We start from the raw sequence: 22,689 nt of genomic DNA on the forward strand, positions 1-22,689 counted from the left end.
ACACATGTTTTTTTTCAGACCCTGTCATCTCTGACATAATGGTCATACAGCCCTCCCCCAATTAGGCCACCATCTACCAAATCCAGAGAAAGATGAACAGCATAATGACAAAAACCTATCCCAACAGGTAGCAGAGATAAATCCAAGTTTATGTTTGGAAGACAGCACCAACATTATAATAGTCCCAGTGCTTTACACTGTTCCTCAGTGCTTTACATTTTTACTACTCAGAAGAATTCTCTGAGATAGGTACTGTTATTTTCCTTATCATTCAAATGAGAAAATGGACACAAAAAGAGATTACGTAACTCACCCAAAATTATTCAGCAAGTAGTAGCAGATCCGCTATTTAAACTCAAGCTGTCCAGCTGACAGTCCATATCTTTTTACTACTATTCTCCCCCACTGCATGTATTGTCATAAACATGTTAATAGCAGAAGAGGGTTTTTACTTAAACAAAAGGCAGAAAATTATAAGTCACATATAAATGTTATTTATTCACTTGTTACTTACTAAGTTTAACAGATCCTTCCATGCCCAAAAGCACATTGTCACTTTTGATGTCTCTGTGGATCACTTGATTAGCATGTAAAAACTCCAATGCCTGTAAACACTGAACAGGAGAAAAATACCTATCAATGAAACAGTCCCTGAAAAGTCTAAGGGAAGTTCACATACACTATTTATGACCTGAGCACCACCTCTAGTAACCAGCAGAAGACACTCTAATAATACATTTATGAAGAAAAAAATCCTGTCACATGCAGTTGTGAAAATAAGACACCTTAAATAATTAGATCCCCCTCTTCCCACTCTCTGCTCTTATCCAGAGACAATTATTATATAATGTCTTATCTAGCCCTATTTCTGCCACAGATTATTTAATACCATAGAATATCACTTAGTCTTCAATGTTCTCATTTATGAAATGGTGGGTGGGTCTACATGATTTCTAGGCCTGCTCAGGTTTAAATGCCTAAAGGTATGCAGCACTTGGTAAATATGCACAAGGCTTTTTAGAAATCATTTCAACAGTAAAGGATAAACTTGTTATCATTTCCATTTGAATCTGAAATATGCCGAAGTCTAATCAATGTAAGCCACTGCGGGTCTGGTTCTCTCCAGCTGTTCAATGCTATGTAAAATGTTTTCTTCATTTCTTCTATGGTAGGTTTTACATAAAGCTATACCCACACCCTAGACACCAGTGATGATCCTGGACACCACTTCCCTCTTATGCCATATTTCAGAAAGCACTGAGTCAAAAGAGCAGAAGAACTACTCTCACTTCCTTGAAAACAAGAATGAAATTCAATTTAAAAAATCTGCTTGCTATGTTTTTTTTTAATGTAAACTGAGTATAAATTGTAACTTGGAAAAAGTTGTTTTTATTTCTTACCCCCACTAAAGTAGAACAACAAATAAAGTCTGTACATCATTAGTAACAAAAATCTCACTCAAAATACTCTACTATTCAAAGAAAAAAACCAGATTAACTGTGTATTACTGTAATACATTTACCAAGCATTTAAGCAGATTCCTGAAAAGAACAAATCCCCAGAAAAATACTTGTGTAAACAAATAGAAACAAATGTTATCACAATTAGAGGAACTACTAAAATAATTTTATATTGATTATGAAAAAAATTATTAGAAAAACAAATTAAGTATAAATAGATAAATCCTTAAGTTTTTATCAGCTTTTAAGTGATCAAACATTCTTTGTTAAGGGATATATTATTGTTTCCCTCCGGAAAGAGTCAAGAGGGCTCCCCTTAGGTGAAGCATAATTACATTAGAATTAAAAGTTTCAAAGAATAGTTTTTAAAAAACACCTAATAAAAGCTGAAAAAGGAAAAACATCACATATACTCTTCTTACATGAACAAAGTTTATAATTTACTTATAATTCACTGTAAAAATGCTGAAAGCCAAATCACAGGAAACATAATAGTCGTAAGAACTTTTACAATTTTGTCCTTTGTGACAATGATTCCCAGGGTATTCGAAGAAAGTACTGTTGCAGTTTTAATGACAATAAGCAAATCATTAACCTAAGTCTCATCTGTAGGAAAAGATTACATGGAAGAAAGAAAGGCTCATTTTTGGCTTAGATGTAGGCAATGTGGCAGAATTCTACTAGCCTAAGCAAACAGTATGTCTCAAATTCATTAACGAATATCATCTCATTGGTCACCTTTAATGAGATCGATAAGGCCACAAATAAACGTATTAATTAATACTTAGGGTGAAGATGTGTACCACTTTGTCCTTGTTTCCACTGTTGAGCAGTGTATTTTTAATGGCACTCCCTCTCACCCTTAAAAGTATCCTGCTTGGATAATAACTAAAAATTTGCTTCTTTTCACATCCTGTTAACCACATTGTTACTGTAACTTTTCAAAAAGGGAGCAAACTCACCTCTCTGCATACAGCAGCAATCTGTGCTTCATCCATGCAGGTCTCTGTTACAACATCAGTAAGTGATCCCCCAGCGAGGTACTCCATTACCACAAACAATTCGTCTCCCACCAGGTAACTAAAAAAAGAACATACAAAATACATTCACACTTTCACTTTTTCCAAACATGTGGCACTCTATATTGAAGAATTCAAATGTTAGGAATCCTAATTAAAAAAACTAGAAAGCTGGTAGCTTTGATAGCTGGGAAGAAAACTGAAAAGTTGCTATGGAACAGCACACAAAAAAAAATACCTGAGGGTCATTATGATTTTCCCAAATCACTTTAAAATTTTGCCCACAATTCTAACTTGAGTGTGTACATAGATTATTCCAATTCAAATAACCTTGTATGGCAGGAATGATTTGTCCTGTTTTACAGATGAAGAGATGGAGGCTTGGAAAGGCTAAGTAACTCATCCAAGGTCACACAGCCAGTAAGTGACAGAACGAGAACCTGAAGCCAAGCACAACTGATTCCAAAGCTTACGGCTTATTTTAACCACCATGCTTTACTGACTTGAAATACTATTTTAAAAAGCAGAGAAATGTACCTGGAAAGTTTCTTTCTATGAACATGGTCTCCAGAGCTAGCCCTAAAGTCTAAAAATGTGTTTTCTTTTAACCCATTCAAAACAAATTTAAATATGGAAATTTTAAAAAAATCACCTATGATTCCCTATCTCCAATACAATTACTATAATTTTCATTTATTTTTCTACAATTCTTCTTTCATTCACATGTATGTAACTGCTTTAAAAAAACAGATGTAAGGTAATTCCCTAGCGGTCCACTGGTTAGGACTCTGAGCTCTCACTGCCGAGGGCTTGGGTTCAAGCCCTGGTTGGGGAACTAAAATCCCATATGCCACATGGTGCAGCCAAAAATAAAAAAATTAAAAAAATTTAAAAATGTAAGATACATAATTTTCTCTTCTACTTTTTATTCTGCTATTTAATATCAATTCCTAAATTAAGTGAGGTTTTGATAAACATGCTATTTGCCCATGAAAGACAAAATCTGAAATCAAAATTGACTTGAAAGTTTAAAAACTGTGTGGCTGGTCACCTCTGTCTGTCAAGACATGAATCATAGCCAACGTTTCTTTAATGTTTCTGCTTCTGATCATTTGTAATTCATATGAGCACCAGCAGCAATGTCCTTCATTTAACTGCCTTCTCTCACTTGCCAAGTGATAGCTATGTAGAAAAAGGACCTTCTAAACTGTAATATGCTATTTTTACCTCTCCTGCTCCTTCAAGTTTATTTTGCAGTGTTGACACTCAACCTTAGTCTAACTAAACTGGCTAGCCCCCAAAACCATGAGACTTAAAATTTCAACATTTTTCTCCCAATGTTTAAGAAATATTTATATTTACCTGTCTAAGAAGTTAACTATGTTGGGATTCTTTAATTCTTTCATCACCAGAATCTCATTAATGATCAATTCCTTCTTTGGCTGTTTCTGTAAATTAATCTGCTTAATAGCAACCTATGATGGAAACAGGAAAAAAAAAAGTCAGAACAAGCTTCCTAATACTCTTAGAAAATTACAAACACAGATCAGTTAATAATCTAATTTATTACATACATACTATACGATGAGATTATAATTTACTCATAGGCAGTACTTTAACTTCCACACTGCCTATGCACAATTCTTTGTAATACACAGAGCTTAAATATTTTTAGATTTCTCTTGAAATCTAAATGCAAGGTCAGCCCAGTGCCAGGAATTAATCCTCTTTTCATCCCAAGCTGGGAAAATAATTTTTTAAATATTTATTTATGAAACCAAACACATAATTACTTCTTTTTTCCCCTCAATAAGGAAAGTGCTATAAAATTACCTAGAGTAATTCTTTCAACATATTCAACTGCAAGAGATTCCTTACTGATTATTCATAGGCAGATCTAGTTTCTTCCCATATTAAAAGCTAATGGTAACACCCAGAAGTATGAAAAAGTAGCTACCTCTTGTCCCAATGCCACATCAGTAGCAGTGAAAACTGTGCCAGAAGCCCTAGGGAAAAAAAGACACAACCAGATTTAAGGTTTCGAAATCATTCTCATTTATAACATCCAAAGACTTTATACTCAGAACAACTAAAAAGAGGTTAAAGAACGTTTAAGACTGAACATCTTTAAAAGAAGTAAAAGCAAAAACAAAGGGGGAAAAAATAAGAAAAGAGGCAATTCTTGTGGCCAAAACATATGTTAGAAATTTGTCATAAATTTCAGATCTACAAAAATACAGAAAAAAGATAAAGAAAAGAAAGAAAAAAGTCACATATACTCATGGATCCACTGCCCTGTTTAAGAAACAAAGAACTACAAATAAATTTGAAGGTTCTTATGTGCCCTTTCCGAAGGCATCCTACCTCCTCCCTAAAGTAATCTATATTGGGTATTTATTCTGTATTTGATGTGCACCATTTACATGTATTTCTCTGTACTTTATTAGGCCCACAGGTGTGTACTGCTATAGAAAAGGTTTCACATAATTTTTTTTTTTTTTTTTTTTTTTTTTTTTTTGTGGGCACTGGGGGAGCCTCTCACTGTTGTGGCCTCTCCCGTTGTGGAGCACAGGCTCTGGACGCGCAGGCAAAAAGTTTTTTCTTTATTTTTTTTTTTTTTTTTTTTTTTTTTTTTTGTGCGGTACATGGGCCTCTCACTGTTGTGGCCTCTCCCGTTGCGGAGCACAGGCTCTGGACGTGCAGGCTCAGCCACTCCGCAGCATGTGGGATGTTCTCAGACCGAGGCACGAACCCGTGTCCCCTGAATCGGCAAGCAGACTCTCAACCACTGCGCCACCAGGGAAGCCCCAATTTTTTAACTTCATATAAATGATTTCATTTTATGTATTTTCCTATAATTTGCTTTTTTAATTCAACACTGGATTGGGGATGGTCATCCATATGGATAGGTGTTATCCTTGTTCACTTGTAATTATTACATATATTATCCAGTATACTATTTACAATTTATCCATTCTCAGGCAGAAGAATATTAACATGATTTTCAATTTCTTGTTATTAAAACCAGTGCCGCAAGTGAATTTGGTTTTTAAAAAGAAATTCATAAGGAAGTTTTCAAAAAGACTCAAGCTCACTTTCTAAACTGACAGAACACTTTCCAGAGATTAATAACTTTAAAAAGTCAAAATGTTCATTTGCTCCCAAGCAACAGAAAAAAAGATTTCAGTTAGCATAGTTTAAAAATACAAATTATTGGGAATTCCCTGGAGGTGCAGTGGTCAGGACTCTGCGTTTCCACTGCAGGAGGCCTGAGTTCAGTCTCTGCTTGGGGAACTAAGATCCCATGAGCCATGTGGCACAGCCAAAAAATAATTAGTTTTTAAAAAATACAAATTATTGAACAAAATCAGAAGATCAGTAGAATTAGATATCCATACTTAATGACGTGATTAAAATGCAAGTTTTTAAAACTATAATCCTGTAGTATATTTTCTTACTGTCTTTTAAATATTTGCCAGGCAATTTTCCCACCCATCTAACTTCTTATCACCAACGCAAAATAACACTTAAGACGAAACAATGCACAATCACTGCTAAGTAGTACAGTATTTTAATAGCACCTAGAAATAAATGCGTTACTTATTTACACAAATCCAAGGATACTACTCATAGAATACCAGAAGTGCTCAATGTCAGCAGGCAAAAGAGATATGCTGGGCACCCAGGAAATAATGAATATTCTGGTAATACAGTCACAAATACTTACCCTTGCCCAATTTTTTCATATCTTGTGTATTTTTTCTTAGGGTCACCTATGCTTACAATAGTTCCTATTTTAAACAAAAACAACAAAAAGTTGGAAACTCAGTCAAGCATTTAAAAATTGTAAACTAATTCTGATAACATTATTTCTTTTAATAACCTCCACTGATTTTAGAAGTTTTCAAACATAACACTAAGTTTCAAAAATAATGTATGTTTCAAACACAAAACACTAAAGAAACAATTAATAAAAATAAAAAAGTATCAGAAGCAAGAAGACACATTATTTCCACTAGGTTAGACCTCCTAACTAATGTCTTGATTATCCCACCTTCTCAACAATGACCATGTTTTAGAATGACCAACAGAACTAGTTTTCTTGAGACTAAGGGGGCTTTAGGATGTGGCATGTTCAGTCTTAAAACTGGTAAATTCCCGGGGAAAGGAAAAGTTGGTCATCCTACTTTTCATACTCCACGGAAATGTACTAAACTAACGATGTTATAAAACTACTTACTATGAGAAAAAAAATAAATATTTATATATATATAAAACATCCAAATGAAAAACCCTAAATGGCTTTTCTGACTCTTCTCGTATATCTTATATCTTTCAATATATTTAGGAAATCACTTATTACTATAAACATTACTCTAATGTGAACTAATCATACATCTGTTTTAGGAAAGTTCACTATGTCACAACTAAGAAACAGGTTTTATTTTACTTTATTTAACTTTTAATTTTACACTGGAGTATAGCTGATTAACAATGTTGTGACAGTTTCAGGTGCACAGCAAAGGGACTCAGCCATACATATACATGTATCCACTCTCCTCCAAAACTCCCCTCCCATCCAGGCTGCCACATAACATTGGGCAGAGTTCCCTGTGCTATACAGTAGGTCTTTGTTGGTTATACATTTTCTTTTTAATTAAAAAAATTTTTTTAAATTTTTGGTTGTGTTGGGTCTTCGTTGCTACGCGAGAGCTTTCTCTAGTCGCGGTGAGCGGGGGCTACTCTTTGTTGCGGTGCACAGACTTCTCATTGCTGTGGCTTCTCTTGTTGTGGAGCATGGGCTCTAGGAGTGCAGGCTTCAGTAGTTGTGGCATGCAGGCTCAGTAGTTGTGGCGCATGGGCTTAGTTGCTCTGTGGCATGTGGGATCTTCCCGGACAAGTGATCGAATCCATGTCCCCTGAATTGGCAGGCGGATTCTAAACCACTGGGCTACCAGGGAAGTCCCTGGTTATCCATTTTAAATATAGCAGTGTCTACATGACAATTCCAAACTCTCTAACTATCCCTTCCCCCATTCTTCCCCCCTGGTAACCATAAGCTCATTCTCTAAGTCTGTGAGTCTGTTTCTGTTTTGTAACTAAGTTCATTTGTATCATTTCTTTTTAGATTGCCCATATAAGGGATATCATATGATATTTCTCTTTCTCTTACTTCACTCAATATAACAATCTCTAGGTCCATCCGTGGTGATGCAAATGGCATTATTTCATTCTTTTTAATGGCCGAGTAATATTCCATTGTATGTACGTACAATGTAGTACAATGTACGTACTACATCTTCTTTATCCATTCCTCTGTTGATGGACATTTAGGTTGCTTCCATGTCTTGGCTATTGTAAACAGTGTTCCAATGAACACTGGGGTGAATGCACCCTTTCGGACCATGTTTTTCTCCAGGTATATGCCCAAGAGTGGGACTGCAGTGTCATGTGGTAGCTCTACTTCTAGGTTTTTAAGGAACCTCTATACTGTTCTCCATAGTGGTTGTACCAATTCACATTCCCACCAACAGTGTAGGAGGGTTCCCATCTCTCTGCACCCTCTCCAGCATTTATTGTTTGTGGATTTTTTGATGAAAGCCATTTTTGACTGGTGTGAAGTGATATCTCATTGTAGTTTTGACTTGCATTTCTCTAATAATTAGTGATGCTGAACATCTTTTCATGTGTCTCTCGGCCACCTGTGTCTTCTTGGGGAAATGTCTATTTAGGTCTTCTGCCCATTTTTGGGGTTGTTTGTTTTGATATTAAGCCTCACAAACTGTTTGTAAATTTTGGAGACTAATTCCTTGTCAGTCACATCATTTGCAAATATTTTCTCCCAATATGTGGGTTGTCTTTTCGTTTTGTTTATGGTTTCCTTTGCTGGGCAAAAGCTTTTGAGTTTAATTAGGTCCCGTTTGTTTATTTTTGTTTTTATTTCCATTATTCTGGGAGACAGATCAAAAAAGATATTGTTGCGATTTATGTCAGACAGTGTCCTGCTTATGTTTTCCTCTAGGAATTTTAGAGTGTCCAGTCTCACATTTAGGTCTTTAAACCATTTATGAGCTTATTTTTGTATATGGTGCTAAAGAATGATCTAATTTCATTTTTTTACATGTAGCTGTCCAGTTTTCCTGCAACCATTTGTTTAAGAGACTGTCTTTCCCCCGTTGTGTAGTCTTGCCTCCTTTGTTGTAGATTAATTGATCACAGGTGCATGGATTTATTTCTGGGCTTTCTATCCTGTTCCACTGATCTATATTTCTATTTGTGTGCCAGTACCATACTGTTTTGATGACTGTAGCTTTGTAGTGTAGTCTGAAGTCAGGGAGCCTGATTCCGTTTTTCCTTCTCCAGTTCCGTTTTTCCTTCTCCAGATTGCGTTGGCTATTTGGGGCCTTTTGTGTCTCCATATAAATTTTATGATTTTCTTGTTCTAGGTCTGTGAAAAATGCCATTGGTAATTTGATAGGGATTGCACTGAATCTGTAGATTGCCTTGGGTAGTATAGTCATTTTGACAATATTGATTCTTCCAATCCATGAACATGGTGTATCTTTCCATCTGTTTGTCTTCTTTGATTTCTTTCATCAGCGTCGTATAGTTTTCAGAGTACAGGTCTTTTGTCTCCTTAGGTAGGTTTACTCCTAGGTATTTTATTCTTTTGATGCAATGGTAAATGGGATTGTTTCTTGAACTTCTCTTTCTGATCTTTCGTTGTCAGTGTATAGAAATGCAACAGATTTCTGTGTATTAATTTTGTAACCTGCAACTTTACCAAATTCATTGATTAGCTCTAGTAGTTTTCTGGTAGCATCTTTAGGATCTACTATGCATACTATCATGTCATCTGCAAACAGTGACAGTTTAACTTTTTCTTTTCCAGTCTGGATACCTTTTATTTCTTTTTCTTCTCTGAATGCTATAGCTAGGACTTCCAAAACTATGCTGAATAATAGTGGTGAGAGTGGACATCCTTGTCTTGTTCCTGATCTTAGAGGAAATGCTTTCAGCTTTTCACCATTGAGTATGATATCAGCTGTAGGTTTGTAGTATATACCCTTTATTATGTTGAGCTATGTTCCCTCTATGCCCACTTTCTGGAGAGAATTTTGTCGAAAGCTTTTTCTGCATCTGTTGAGATGATCATATGGTTTTTATTCTTCAATTTGTTGGTGTGGTGTATCACACTGCTTGATTTGTGGATACTGAAAAATCCTTGCATGCCTGGGATAAATACCAATTGATCATGGTGTATGATACTTTTACAGTATTATTGGATCTGGATTGCTAGTATTTTGTTGATTATTTTTGCATCAGTGATATGTTCATCAGTGATGCTGGCTGTAATTTTCTTCTTTTGTGGTATCTTTCTCTGGTTTTGGTATCAGGGTGATGGTGGCCTCACAGAATGAGTTTAGGAGTTTTCCTTCCTCTGCAATTTTTTGGAACAGTTTCAGAAGGACAGGAGTTAACTCTTCTGTAAATGTCTGATGGAATTCGCCTGTGAAGCCATCAGGTCTTGGACTTTTGTTTATTGGGAGTTTTTAAATCACAGTTTCAATTTCAGTGCTTGTGACTGGTCTGTTCATATTTTCTATTTCTTCCTGGTTCAGTCTTGGAAGGTTGTATTTTTCTAAGGATTTTTCCATTTCTTCCAGCTTGTCCATTTTATTGGCATACAGTTGCTTGTAGTAGTCTCTTAGGATCCTTTGTATTTCTGTGGTGTCTGTTGTAACTTCCCCTTTTTCTTTTCTAATTTTATTGATTTGAGTCCAGTCCCTTTTTTTCTTGATGAGTCCAGCTAAAGTTTATCAATTTTGTTTATCTTTTCAAAGAACCAGCTTTTAGTTTCATTGATCTTTGCTACTGTCTTCTTTGTCTCTATTTCATTTATTTCTGCTCTGATCTTTATGATTTCTTTCCTTCTACTAACTTTAGGTTTTGTTTGTTCTTCTTTCTCTAGTTGCTTTAGGTGTAAGGTTAGGTTGTTTATTTGAGATTTTTCTTGAGAAACAGATTTTAAAATTAGGATATGGTACATAAAACTCTAACTTATATTCGTATTAACAGTAAGTCAAAACATGAGAAAACCACACTAAATTTTCACTTAAACTTTCACTAGGTAAAAAGAGAGAGGGGCATATCAAAGAAATTCACAGAAATAATCCAGTTTTACATAGGTACCCAACCTCATGCCTACTGCCAATATATAATATTTTTCTTTTATCCCTCTAGGTCAGTATGCTTTATAACTAAAGTTGCTATAGACTTGTAGTGAGATGTTATTGCTACCCTCTCTGGCACTGTGTGTATTATTTCCAGTGCTTGATCCAGGCCAATGATAGCTGATGGATGAAAAAGGAGAAGAGAAAAAAAAATATTTTATGCTTACACATATTATCTATATAGGCCATTTTGTTTAGTTATTTAGGGATATATTTTATTCTACAGGTGTGCATAAATATATACAAACTTCCTTTGATAAAGTTTCCAACTAGGACCCATAGATTTGGCCCTTTGAGAAGTATTGCTCCCCAAGGTACTGACTATTTTGCAAAGATGCTGCTCACTAGCCAGCACATAATAATAAGAAAGCAAAAAAGAGTATTATTTTGGCTTTACTACATTAATTGAAGCTGTTCCTAGAAGAAAACAATTTATTTTTTATGTCTTAAGCCAACATACAAGACATAAATCAAGATCCATCTGGGCCAAATGTTTCAGGGGCCGTTAACAATTTAAGAATAATGTAAAATGTAGTTAACATACTTAATTTCTCCATAATCTCTTCATCTGTCATTTTGGCCTTCTTTTTCTGTTTGTCTGAAGTCTTGGCACCACTATCAACATTAGAATCACCAACTGGTGCAGGAATAGGATCAATTACAGACCGTGTATAAATCTGCAGAGAAACAGTTAATTACCGAGACTTGAGGAAAAATATTTTTAGGTATTCTTACTGGCACACTGTTCAGTTCTTTGATTTTTGACAAAAACTAAGTTGTCCTCATTGTTCTAAAGAATGAGAATAGTATTTTCAGACTTGTCTTATAAAAGACTGGTAACTAAGATGCAATGTGAAACATTTTTCTTTGGCACGTCATGTATATATATTTTAAAAGCCCGTCTAGCAAAACAGCAGATCTGTGAATGGAATTTAAGTGTAACCAGACTGAAAATATGGCAGAAATGAAGCAAAAAGAAGTACAAGTTAAAAGTCATATTTTTTCTACAAGAGAGAAATAAGGAGCAAAGAAACCCTGATGTTGAAATAACTATTATTAGTTTCCACAAAATTTTTTTATACAAATATAATATCTACCATTTCATTTCAAACAGTGGTAAAGAAAATAGAGCTCTCTATCATTAGATGAGGATCCAACGGCAGTCCTTAGAGCCTTACCCGCCTATTGTGCCAACACTTCATCATGCTCCCCGGAGTTTATTTGTATTAGTACAGGGAGAGGGACAGGACTCTTTCTGTCTCTATCTAAGGTTTTTATTATTAAAATTCTCCCATATCTGTTAGAAACTTCACTCTCGGCAGCCTCCTGAATGGTACCAAGGCTTTAAGAGAAATGTTAAATGGGAGTTAAATACATACTTTGGATAAAAGGTAAGATCCAAGTTTTAGATACAGTACTTTTCTGCACTGAGATAAACATAAAAAGGCAGAGAAACAGATGAGTTCTCTGGAACAGATGGTGTAATACAGAAAGAAAACAAAATGAGCCAAGTATTTTAACTTTTAAAGAATCCATTCGGTTTTAATTTTCAAAAAACTAGTTTTTTGATGAGTGGTGTTTAGGTAAAGATCTCGTAGTCAAATATCCCATATTAAAACATTTTAAGCCTGAGGACTTTTAAAAAATTAATCACTGGCAGTCAAATACAGACTGCTTTTTAAAATATACATGCCCAGACACACACAACCCAATTCACTAATCAGAAACTCACTGATTTTGTATGATCTGGTCGTGGGGCAATAACAGGAGGAGGAGTCTCTTCATCATCATCATCTTCTTCTGTTACTACTGCTGTTTCTGAACCCTTGGTATTCAGCTGCATTTATCACAGGAACAAAGTGAGGAAGACAAGCCAAATATGACTATCTCTTTTTCACCATACTTGAAAAAATATTTAATAGCTCATTTCAAAGCAATAAAACCTCACTGGTTCTAATCTAATCATTTAAAAAGCAAAGGTAAGGGCTTCCCTGATGGAGCAGTGGTTTAGAGTCCACCTGCCGATGCAAGGGACACGGGTTTGTGTCCCGGTCCGGGAAGATCCCACATGCCGCAGAGCGGCTGGGCCCGTGAGCCATGGCTGCTGAGCCTGCGTGTCTGGAGCCTGTGCTCCACAATGGGAGAGGCCACAACAGTGAGAGGTCCGTGTACCATAAAAAAAAAAAAGTAAAGGTAATTCTATATGTTACAGAAAAGTTTATGAAACAGATGTATACAGTAAATACCAAGTATTCTTAAGAGGGAATTCATACCTTTTATAGAGAATTTTATACTGTTTTAACAAGCCCAACAAGTAAACAATCATTTCATTTGTTAAGACCAAAAACAAAAATCCTCTGGACTTTGTATAAGTCAGAGATTTCTGGCTATTTAAAACAGCTAGATTCACCAGAAGTTGTGGCTAACAAAGCAAAAGAGGAAGGCATTATCCTTTATACAGAGCTTATTATATGCCAGGTGTATGCTAAGTAGGTACTTCACATGTTATTACATATAGTCTTCAAATAACTCCAGGAGACTGTGTCCTCCTAATTGAGGAATTGAAAATAAAATAGCTACTGTTTGCAAGAGGTATTTGTGCTTACATGATAACTTAGATAAAGTTTCAGACAACTCTGAAGATTCTGACAGGCTTCTATTGTTCAGTATATTTCCATAGTCTGTATTCAGTAGGATGATGCCAGAGGAAAATGCTAGCAAGTTCTTTGTGTTCATGTTTATATATGGAAACATTATCAAAAGTAGCTAAACTGCTCTAAAGATCATAAGCTTTAGTTACTTTAAGCATCATCTGAGGAAATTCTATTTGCTTAATATGGTTTCCTCAAATAATCAAGTGGCTAGCTAAAAACATATATCAATATTAAGTAGCTATTTCTGGAGGCTGTAATTTATTTCAGAAAGTAAAATAAAAACTGAGACTTGTTTGGGGTAACTTAAATTAGAACAAGAGCTATAAGAAATAACATATTAACTTACTGCTGGTGTTCCAGATGGGAAGCCATCTTTCTCTGAATACAAAACAGAAAATAATGCTAAGTTAACAATTCAAAACATAAAACCATTTTATACAATAAAAGGAAAAAAAGATAAAGCAGAGCAAGTAAAAAGTTCTTAGACTGATTTCATTTTAAGTTGAATTAAGTCTTGAGAAAAACAATATCAGTATTCAAACAAGAATTTACACATAAACCTCAAATTTAATGGAACTCTGTAAATTTGCTAAAAATCATTGAATTGTATACTTCAAGTGGGTGATTTTTGAAGCATGAAATTATACCTTAATAAAAAACTTTTATTTGAAACTATACCTGTATTTCTTAAAATAAGACAGAAGTCTATTCATAATGATATTTTTCTCCAGCAAACTGCCTATCAAGGAACTTAAAGAAACCAACAGTAACTCTGCAAAGGAAAAGTACTGACATAAATTTTGATCAGTATGAAAGCAAATCCCTGAAGACAAAACACAGTTCATGAAGACTAAATATCACAATATTCATTCTGGAGTTTAGAAAAGCAAGTTTTGTTTTACCTTTTAAAATGACCAGACACACACACACACGTGAATATACCATTCTCTGTTCAAACACTGATTAAAAAAAAGATTATTCATTTACACAGACTTAGAATTTGACAAGAAAGTTGGGGACAAATCTGACCTTTTGCTAAGGTTGTACTAGACTATGTAAAAAAGGTCAAGATTTACCAAGTGGGCTCTATTTCTTCCTTCAACACAGCCCTTATTTCTAAGAGAATGCAATCAAATAAGTACAATTAATTAAAACTAAATGTATGATTTTTAGCTCAATCATATTGTTTTTTAAAACTACATGTATGACTTGAGAGGACAGAGAAACATATTAAATAATAACCTGTGATGTAATTAGCAAAACCTACACTGAGGTAAACAGGACAAATGATTCTGTTTCTTTAACAAATAAACTGCAAGAAAAGGAGAGCATGAGAGCAACCAACGTGAGGGAGGGGAAGCCTAAATAATAAGAGATGCAAGAGATACCACAATTAACTGTAATGTATGGGTTTTATTCTAATCCTTATTTGAACAAATAAACTTAAAAAACCCCCACTATTCTCCAATTCTTACCTGATGATATTCCAATTCTGAGGAATAAATACTTTTAGTTCTAATGCTCATTTTATGTTTATATGTGTGATGAGCTTCAATTTTTGAGCAAACATTTTTTACTTCAAAGTCTGTGCGTTTATATATAGTAAAACAACCTGCCCCACTGACAATAAATATATTTCTAGTACAAACATGCCTATAAATCAGCGTCTTTCCCTTCTATTGCTGAACTCATTCAAAAACAGTAAAGAGAAAAAACAAATAAACAAAAGGCCCAAACACCCACTTTTGGCAAAACTAAGAGATTAATATAATCCCCAGACTCCAAATTATACATAAGAACTGCCACAATGAGTTTACAAAAGGCAGGATCTATGCAGGGAAAAAAGTAGCTTAGCTTTTTAATTTTTCCAGAAGCAATCTTTTTAATCCAGAAGTGCTCCACAACTCTACAATCCCATTTAAGTGAGCCTTTTACCATGGTCTGATGTCTTACCAGGAGGAGTAAAGCTCAGATATTTCTGCTTCACTGTGTTGGAGTCATAGAACTTTAAGACATCCAGCACAGCCTGAGGATTCTTCTTTTGCTCTAGTTTGGTGATATTGGAGGTCTGTAATAATCGAGCCCACTGTTCTGGCATGCCCTAACAAAAAGATATTCAGAAATTAGTTGTTTTGAATTGCTCTAATTAGATCAATTTCCAGAGGAAAGTTAGAAAATATATAAAACAAATCAATCTACATAATTGTAGGTATGACTAAATTCTAAAAAATGTCTGGTTTTCTAAATCTATTTTGCAAATTATAATCAACAGGCTCAGCTCCCTAGGAAAAGAACACATCTAAACACAAACACTTTTGTAAGAAGAGAAAAGCACTAAGAATTCACAGTTAACGTGTGGATGGAAAAGTTAACTTCAAATTTAATACTGAAAGGAAAGGTTTGAGTACTGCTTTATAAATGAGTCTCAACTTGGTAAACTTACAGTGAATTCTCCAGTAACAGCATCAAAGCCAACATGGATGGTGTGCTCAAAATCAGATGGAGGAGAAATTTCTGGCCTTTCCTTCTCTTTCTTCTTACTTCCTAGAGGGCATTAAAAAAAAGAGCCTCTTTAAACAAGATTAATAAAGGTACTTATAATCATGTTTATAGTTTTCCCAAAACAGACTAAGAACAAAATTATTCTAAAAAAGAAATTTTCCCTAAAAACACTGGCTGATAGGAAACTGATAAATCAAGTACAGAAACCTATTCTGTCATCAAGGGCCAGGGCTGGGGGAGGGGGGAGGAGGGGGAGGGTGTCAACCTGTGTTCTGATTAAAGAGGCACACAGACTGACCCAGCACCAGGCCTGAATAAAAGCCCTCAGGGCAGAAGAGAGAGCCCCTTAGATTATCGGTTCTCTCATAAATAAAGAACTACACCTCAGATGCCGAACAATCTGGAAAACAAAATCTATCAAGTCCTATTTCCAGTGAGCTATACTCATCTAGAAAGAGCAATTTACATTACTATGACTATGGATAATATACACCATATAAACAGGCAGTTTACAAGGACCACATCACCTTTCTTGTGCAGCAACTCTAACTCTTCCTTTTTATTGACATTAATAACTGTTACATTTTGAGATTTCCCAGGTCTTCTGTGGTTCTGCCAATTATTTTTACAACATTTCTGCCACACACCTATCAATAATATTCTCTGTAAATTCAAACACATTAGTTCCTTTTTTTTCCCCACCTAGACACCTTGCTCTCAGATCCTCTTGCTCTAATCCGCAGTAGTTTATCATGCGGAGGCTTCTGGCACAGCTATTGGTCCTAGGTCATTCCTTCACTTTTATGCTCTGCTAGAATCTATTTTCTGTATCCTGTGTTCTCCTCTTCTGGTATACACCTTTGTTTTAATTTATAGTTCTTGACTAACTATATATGATAGTTCTTGACTAACTATATATGTATTTAGGTTGAAAATACCATCCCCCTTTGAATTTCTTCTAATTTCCCATGTTGCTATTTAGAAGGCCAAAGCCACTCTCTCATTCTGAACGACTGCTGAAAATCAGTTGACCATATATATATGCACAGGTCTATTTCTGGATGTTCAACTCTCTTGCAATAATCTATCTTATGCCAATAGTATAAGACTGCCTGGATTACTGTAGTTTTATAATAAGCATTGAAACTACACAGTATAAGCCTTGTGACCTTTTCTTTCTTTTTTTTTTCTTTTTATTTATTTTTTAAAAAGAATTCACAAGTTTTTCTTGTTTTATACATATATTTTTATTTTTATTTATTTTTAAAAAATTTATTTTCTTTATTTTTTTCAGCTGCATCGGGTCTTAGTTGCAGCATGCGGGATCTTTTGATACAGTGTGCGGGCTTCTCCTCAGTTGTGGCACTCGGGCTTCTCTCTAGTTGTGGTGTGCAGGTTTTTTCTCTCTAGTTGTGGCGTGCGGGTTTTTTCTCTCTAGTTGTGGCGTGCAGGCTCCAGGGCATGCGGGCTCCAGAGTGCGTGGGCTCTGCAGTTTGCAGCACGTGGGCTTTCTGGTTGAGGTGCACGAGCTCAGTGGTTGTGGTGCACAGGCTTAGTTGCCCTGCGGCATGTGGGATCTTAGTTCCCCAACCAGGGATCAAACCCACGTCCCTGCATCAGAAGGCAGATTCTTTACCACTGGACCACAGGGAAGTCCCCGACCTTTCCTTTTTTAAAAAATTGTTTGGCTGTATTCTAGGTCTTTTGCATTTCCATGTGAATTTTAGAATAATCTTGATAATTTCCAAAAAAAATCCTGCTGGGATTTTTAGACTGCACTGAATCGATAGATCATTTTAGGGAGAACTGATTTTTTAACAATATTGTGTCTTCTAATCCATGAAAATAGTGACTCTCTCCACTTATTTAGGTCTTCTTTCATTTCTCTCAGCAATGTTTTATAGTTATCATTGTACAGATCTGTTACTGCTTTTGTCTGATTTCTGCCACAGTATTTCAAAAGGTCTGATGCTACTGCAAATGGTACATACAGCTTTTTAAATTTCAATTGTTCATTGATGGCATAGAGAAACACAATTGATTCTTAAATACTGATCTTATATCCTGAAACCTTACTATTAATATTAAGCCTTACTTTTTATTCCAGTAGCATTTTGTAGCTATCATAGAATTTCCTATAAAATTTCGGGCTTCCCTGGTGGTGCAGTGGTTGAGAGTCCACCTGCCGATGCAGGGGACACGGTTCGTGCCCCAGTCCAGGAAGATCCCACATGCCGTGGAACGGCTGGGCCCGTGAGCCATGGCCGCTGAGCCTGTGTGTCCAGAGCCCATGCTCCGTAACGGGAGAGGCCACAACAGTGAGAGGCCCGCGTACCACAAAAAAAAAAAAAAAAAAAAAAAATTTCAATTATGTTGCTGGTGAATAAAGACAGCTTTACTTCTTCCTTCCCACTCTGGATTCCTTTCATTTATTTTTCTTGCCTTGTTGTACTGGCTAGAACCTCTAGCACACTGTTGAATAAAAGTGGTGAAAGGGAAATTTTTGTACTTTTCCTAATCTAAGTAGCAAAAGCCATTTTTTCTCCACCAAGTTTGATACCAGAGGTAAGTTTTTCAAAGACGTTAAAGGTATTTCCTTCTATTTCAAATTTGCTGAATGCTTTGATCAGAAATGAACACTGGATTTCGTCAAATGCTTTTTCTACATCTATTGAGATGAACGTGTGGTTCACCTTTTAAATTTTGTTAATATAGTAAATTACACTGATTGATTTCCAAATGTTACACCAACCCTGCATTACTGAAATGAAATCCACTTGGTCATGATGTATTACTCTTTTTGTATACTGTTGGGTAGTACTTACTAAAATCTTGCTAAGATTTTGCATCTATGTTAATGAAGGATATTGGTGTGTAGCTTTCTTTTCTTGTAATGTCTTTGGTTGGGGTTTGAGTAATGCTGGTCTCATAAAATGATTTGGGAAGTATGCCTTCCTATTCAATTTTCTAGAAGTTTGTGTAGAATTGGTAATGTTTCTACCTCAAATGATTGGTAAAATTCACCAATGGAGCCATCTGAGTCTTTGTGGGAAGGCTAGTAACTATAAACTAAATTTTCCTAAGAAATATAGGGTTTTCAGGTTACGTTTTTTTTTTTTTGAGTGAGCTTTGAAAACTTGTGTCTTTCAAGAAATTTTTTCACTTTAATGTGTTGAATTTATCTGTATATATTTGTTTATAATACTACCTTCTTTTTTTTTTTTTTTTTTTGCGGTATGTGGGCCTCTCACTGTTGTGGCCTCTCCCATTGTGGAGCACAGGCTCCGGACGAGCAGGCTCAACGGCCATGGCTCACGGGCCCAGCCGCTCCACGGCATGTGGGATCTTCCCAGACCGGGGCACGAACCCGTATCCCCTGCATCGGCAGGCGGACTCTCAACCACTGCGCCACCAGGGAAGCCCACTACCTTCTTTTTAATATCTGTAAAATGTATAGAGATACCATCTCTGTCATTCTCAATATTGATAATTTGTGTCTTTTCTGCCTCCCGACTACCCTGTCAGTCTTGCTAAAGGTTCACCTATTTTATTGGTATTCTCAACGAATTAACTTTTTATTTCATTGATTTTTCTGTATTTTTTTTTTATTTCACTGATTTCTGCTTTGACTTTATATATTTCTTTTCACCTACTTACTCTGGATCTCACCTGTTCTTCCCTTCTAGTTTATTAAAATGGCTTAGCTGAAATCACTGATTTGAAATCTTTCTTTTCTTTTCTAATATGGATGTTTTAAATACTATAAATTTCCTCTAAGTACTGCTTTAGCAGCATCATGCAGATATAGATGTCTTGAATTTTCATTTTCATTCAGTTTAATGTATTTCCTAAATATTCTTTTAATTTCTTCATTTATTTGGAAGTGCTTTTATTTACCTTCCAAATATTTCCAGGGATCTTTCTGCTACTGATTTCTAAATTATACTGTGGTCACAGAATATACTTTGTGATTTGAATCTTCCTAAATTTATAGAGACTTTAAAAAATGGCCACGGAATACATCTTTGTAAATGTTCCACGTTCACTTAAAAAGAATGGAATATTCTATAAAGGTCAATTGGTCAAGTTGGCTGATAGTTTTAGCAATTTTCTGTCTACTTGTTCTACCAATTATTGTGAGAGTGTACTGGAATTTCCAACTATAACTGTACTTGTCTATTTCTTCTTGAAATCTGTTTTTTGTTTCATGTATTTTGAAGCTCTGCTATTAAGTGCAAAAATGTTTAGCTCTATTACACCATATTGATGAACAGATCCTATTATCATTATAAAATGAATTATTCCTTATCCCTTAACTAGAGGACTATTTCTTGCTCTAAAATCTACTTTGTCTGATGTTAACAAAGCCCATCCAGCTTTTTTTCATTGTTAGCATACTTTATTATTTTTTTAAAGCACCAGTGCTCTCTTTTTTTTTTTGAAGCTGTTCACAGTCTTTAAAAAAATTATTTATTTATTTATTTGGTTGCACCGGGTCTTAGTTGCAGCTTGCCGGCTCCTTAGATGCAGCATGTAGCCTCCTTAGTTGTGGCATGTGAACTCTTAGTTGCGGCATGCATGTGGGATCTAGTTCCCTGACTAGGGATCAAACCCTGGCCCCCTGCATTGGGAGTGTGGCGTCTTATCGACTGCGCCACCAGGGAAGTCCCATTGTTAGCATACTTTAAAAATTTTTTTTTTTTTTTTTTTTTGCGGTACACAGGCCTCTCACTGCTGTGGCCTCTCCCGTTGCGGGACACAGGCTCCGGATGCGCAGGCCCAGCGGCCATGGCTCACGGGCCCAGCCACTCCGTGGCATGTGGGATCCTCCCGGATGGGGGCATGAACCCGCGTCCCCTGCATCGGCAGGCGGACTCTCAACCACTGTGCCACCAGGGAAGCCCTAAAAAAATTATTTTATTTTAACCTATTTTGTGGCTTTATATTTTTAAAGTGGGTTTCTTACAGGTTGCATATAAATTTAGGTCTGCTTTAGCAATCTGTTAATCTCTGCCTTTTAAACAGGGTGTCTAGATCAGTAACATTTAATGTGATTGCTATACTTAGGTTTAAACCCACCATTCTTTCATTTGTTTTATAATCATCTCTATTCTTTGTTCCCACTTCCTTTTTTTCTTCTTTTGGATTAACTACGTATTTTTTTATAATTACCTTTTTCCCCTTCTATATGTGCCTTTTCTTTCTGACAGCGTTTTTTTTTAAACAGACTTTTTTAGAGCAGTTTAAGGTTCACAGAAAATTGAGCCTATGGACTTCCCTGATGGAGCAGTGGTTAAGAATCCACCTGCCAATGTAGGGGACATGGGTTCAGGAAGATCCCACATGCTGCAGAGCAACTAAGCCTGTGTGCCACAACTGCTGACCATGGGCTCTAGAGCCCACAAGCCACAACTACTGAGCCTGCATGCTGCAACTACCGAATACTGAAGCTCGTGGGCCTAGAGCCCATGCTCCACAAGAGAAGCCACTGCAATGAGAAGCCCGCACACCACAACGAGTAGCCCTTGCTCGTCACAACTAGAGAAAGCCCGTGCACAGTAGCAAAGACCCAACACAAACAAAAATAAATAAATAAAATAAAATAAAAATAAAATTATTAAAAAAAAAAGAAAATTGAGCCTAAGGTCTGGATGTTTTTAAGATTTTTCTATCACTGGTTTTAAACAATGATTATGTGCTTTTGTGCAGTTTTCATCATGTTTCCTGTGCTCAGAATCTACTGAACTTCTTGAATCTGTGGGTTTATAGTATCCATTAAATTTGGGGGGAAAAAAAATCAGCCATTGTTTAAAGTTTTCTTTTTAAGTTTTTTTTAAAATAATTTTTATTGGAGTATAGCTCATTTACAATGTTATGTTAGTTTCAGGTGTACAGCAAAGTGAATCAGTTATACATATACATGTATCCACTCTTTTAGATTCTTTTCCCATATAGGTCATTACAGAGTACTGAGTAGAGTTCCCTGTGCTATACAGTAGGTCCTTATTGTAAGTATTGTTTTCTAAATGTCTCTCCTTCCCCTCCTTTAGAGACTTCAGTTATACTTACATTAGTCTGCATGAAGTTGTCCCACGGTTGTTCACTTTTTCAGTCTTTTTTCTCCAAGTTTTATTTTGATGGTTTCTATTGCCATGGTCTTCAAATTCACTAATATTTTACTCTGCAATGTCTAGTCTACTGTTAGCTTTGTCCAGTGTATTTTCCAACTCTAGAATTTTGATTTGTTCTTTTTTCTCTCTTCCTTTGCTTTTCCTTTATATGCTGAATCCTTCCTTTGGGTTCTTCAACATATAGGATACAGTTATTTAAATATTTTAATGTACATGCCTACTAATTCTATCACCTGTGTTATTCTGGTATTGATTCCAATTGATGGATTTTACTTATTTACTCATATTTATTTACACATATTGACTGGATTTTACTCATTTACTCATATTTATTTACAAATATTGATTGGATACCAAACTGACATTTTTTCCTTGTTAGGTGCAGATATTTTTGCATTCCTATAAATATTTGTGAACTTTGTTCTGGGACATAGATAGGTGATTCTTAGCTGTCTACTCATATAGGAGAGAAACAAATTTAGAAACAGTTGATCCTTTTAGGTATTATTTTTAAAGTTTTGTTAGGCAGGGCTAGAGCAGCAGTTAATCTAGGGCTAATTCTGCCCTGCTACTGAGGCAAGACCTCTATCCAATAATTGTACTCTGAATAGTGGGAACAGGAAATATTCTGGGCCCTGTGTGAGCTTTAAAGGCTGTTCCCTTTTATAATTTACAGTGGTTTTTTCCCT

General features: G+C 35.6%; 1 protein-coding gene across 1 annotated transcript in view; it reads right to left on the minus strand.

Moving 5' to 3' along the window:
- The window catches only part of PAK2 (p21 (RAC1) activated kinase 2), a 76,199-nt gene that overhangs the window by 5,474 nt on the left and 48,036 nt on the right, over positions 1-22,689 (minus strand). Inside the window, exons 3-12 of the mRNA XM_007465864.1 lie at positions 15,811-15,911; positions 15,321-15,468; positions 13,714-13,745; positions 12,446-12,550; positions 11,258-11,390; positions 6,207-6,270; positions 4,437-4,485; positions 3,842-3,954; positions 2,423-2,540; positions 515-614 (exon numbers count right to left, since the gene is read on the minus strand). Of these exons, the coding sequence (XP_007465926.1) occupies positions 515-614; positions 2,423-2,540; positions 3,842-3,954; positions 4,437-4,485; positions 6,207-6,270; positions 11,258-11,390; positions 12,446-12,550; positions 13,714-13,745; positions 15,321-15,468; positions 15,811-15,911 (963 nt within the window). The remainder of the gene's footprint in view (positions 1-514; positions 615-2,422; positions 2,541-3,841; positions 3,955-4,436; positions 4,486-6,206; positions 6,271-11,257; positions 11,391-12,445; positions 12,551-13,713; positions 13,746-15,320; positions 15,469-15,810; positions 15,912-22,689) is intronic.

The sequence above is a fragment of the Lipotes vexillifer genome, unplaced genomic scaffold (genome assembly GCF_000442215.2).
Source record: "Lipotes vexillifer unplaced genomic scaffold, Lipotes_vexillifer_v1.1 scaffold853, whole genome shotgun sequence".
Lineage (NCBI taxonomy): Eukaryota > Metazoa > Chordata > Mammalia > Artiodactyla > Lipotidae > Lipotes > Lipotes vexillifer.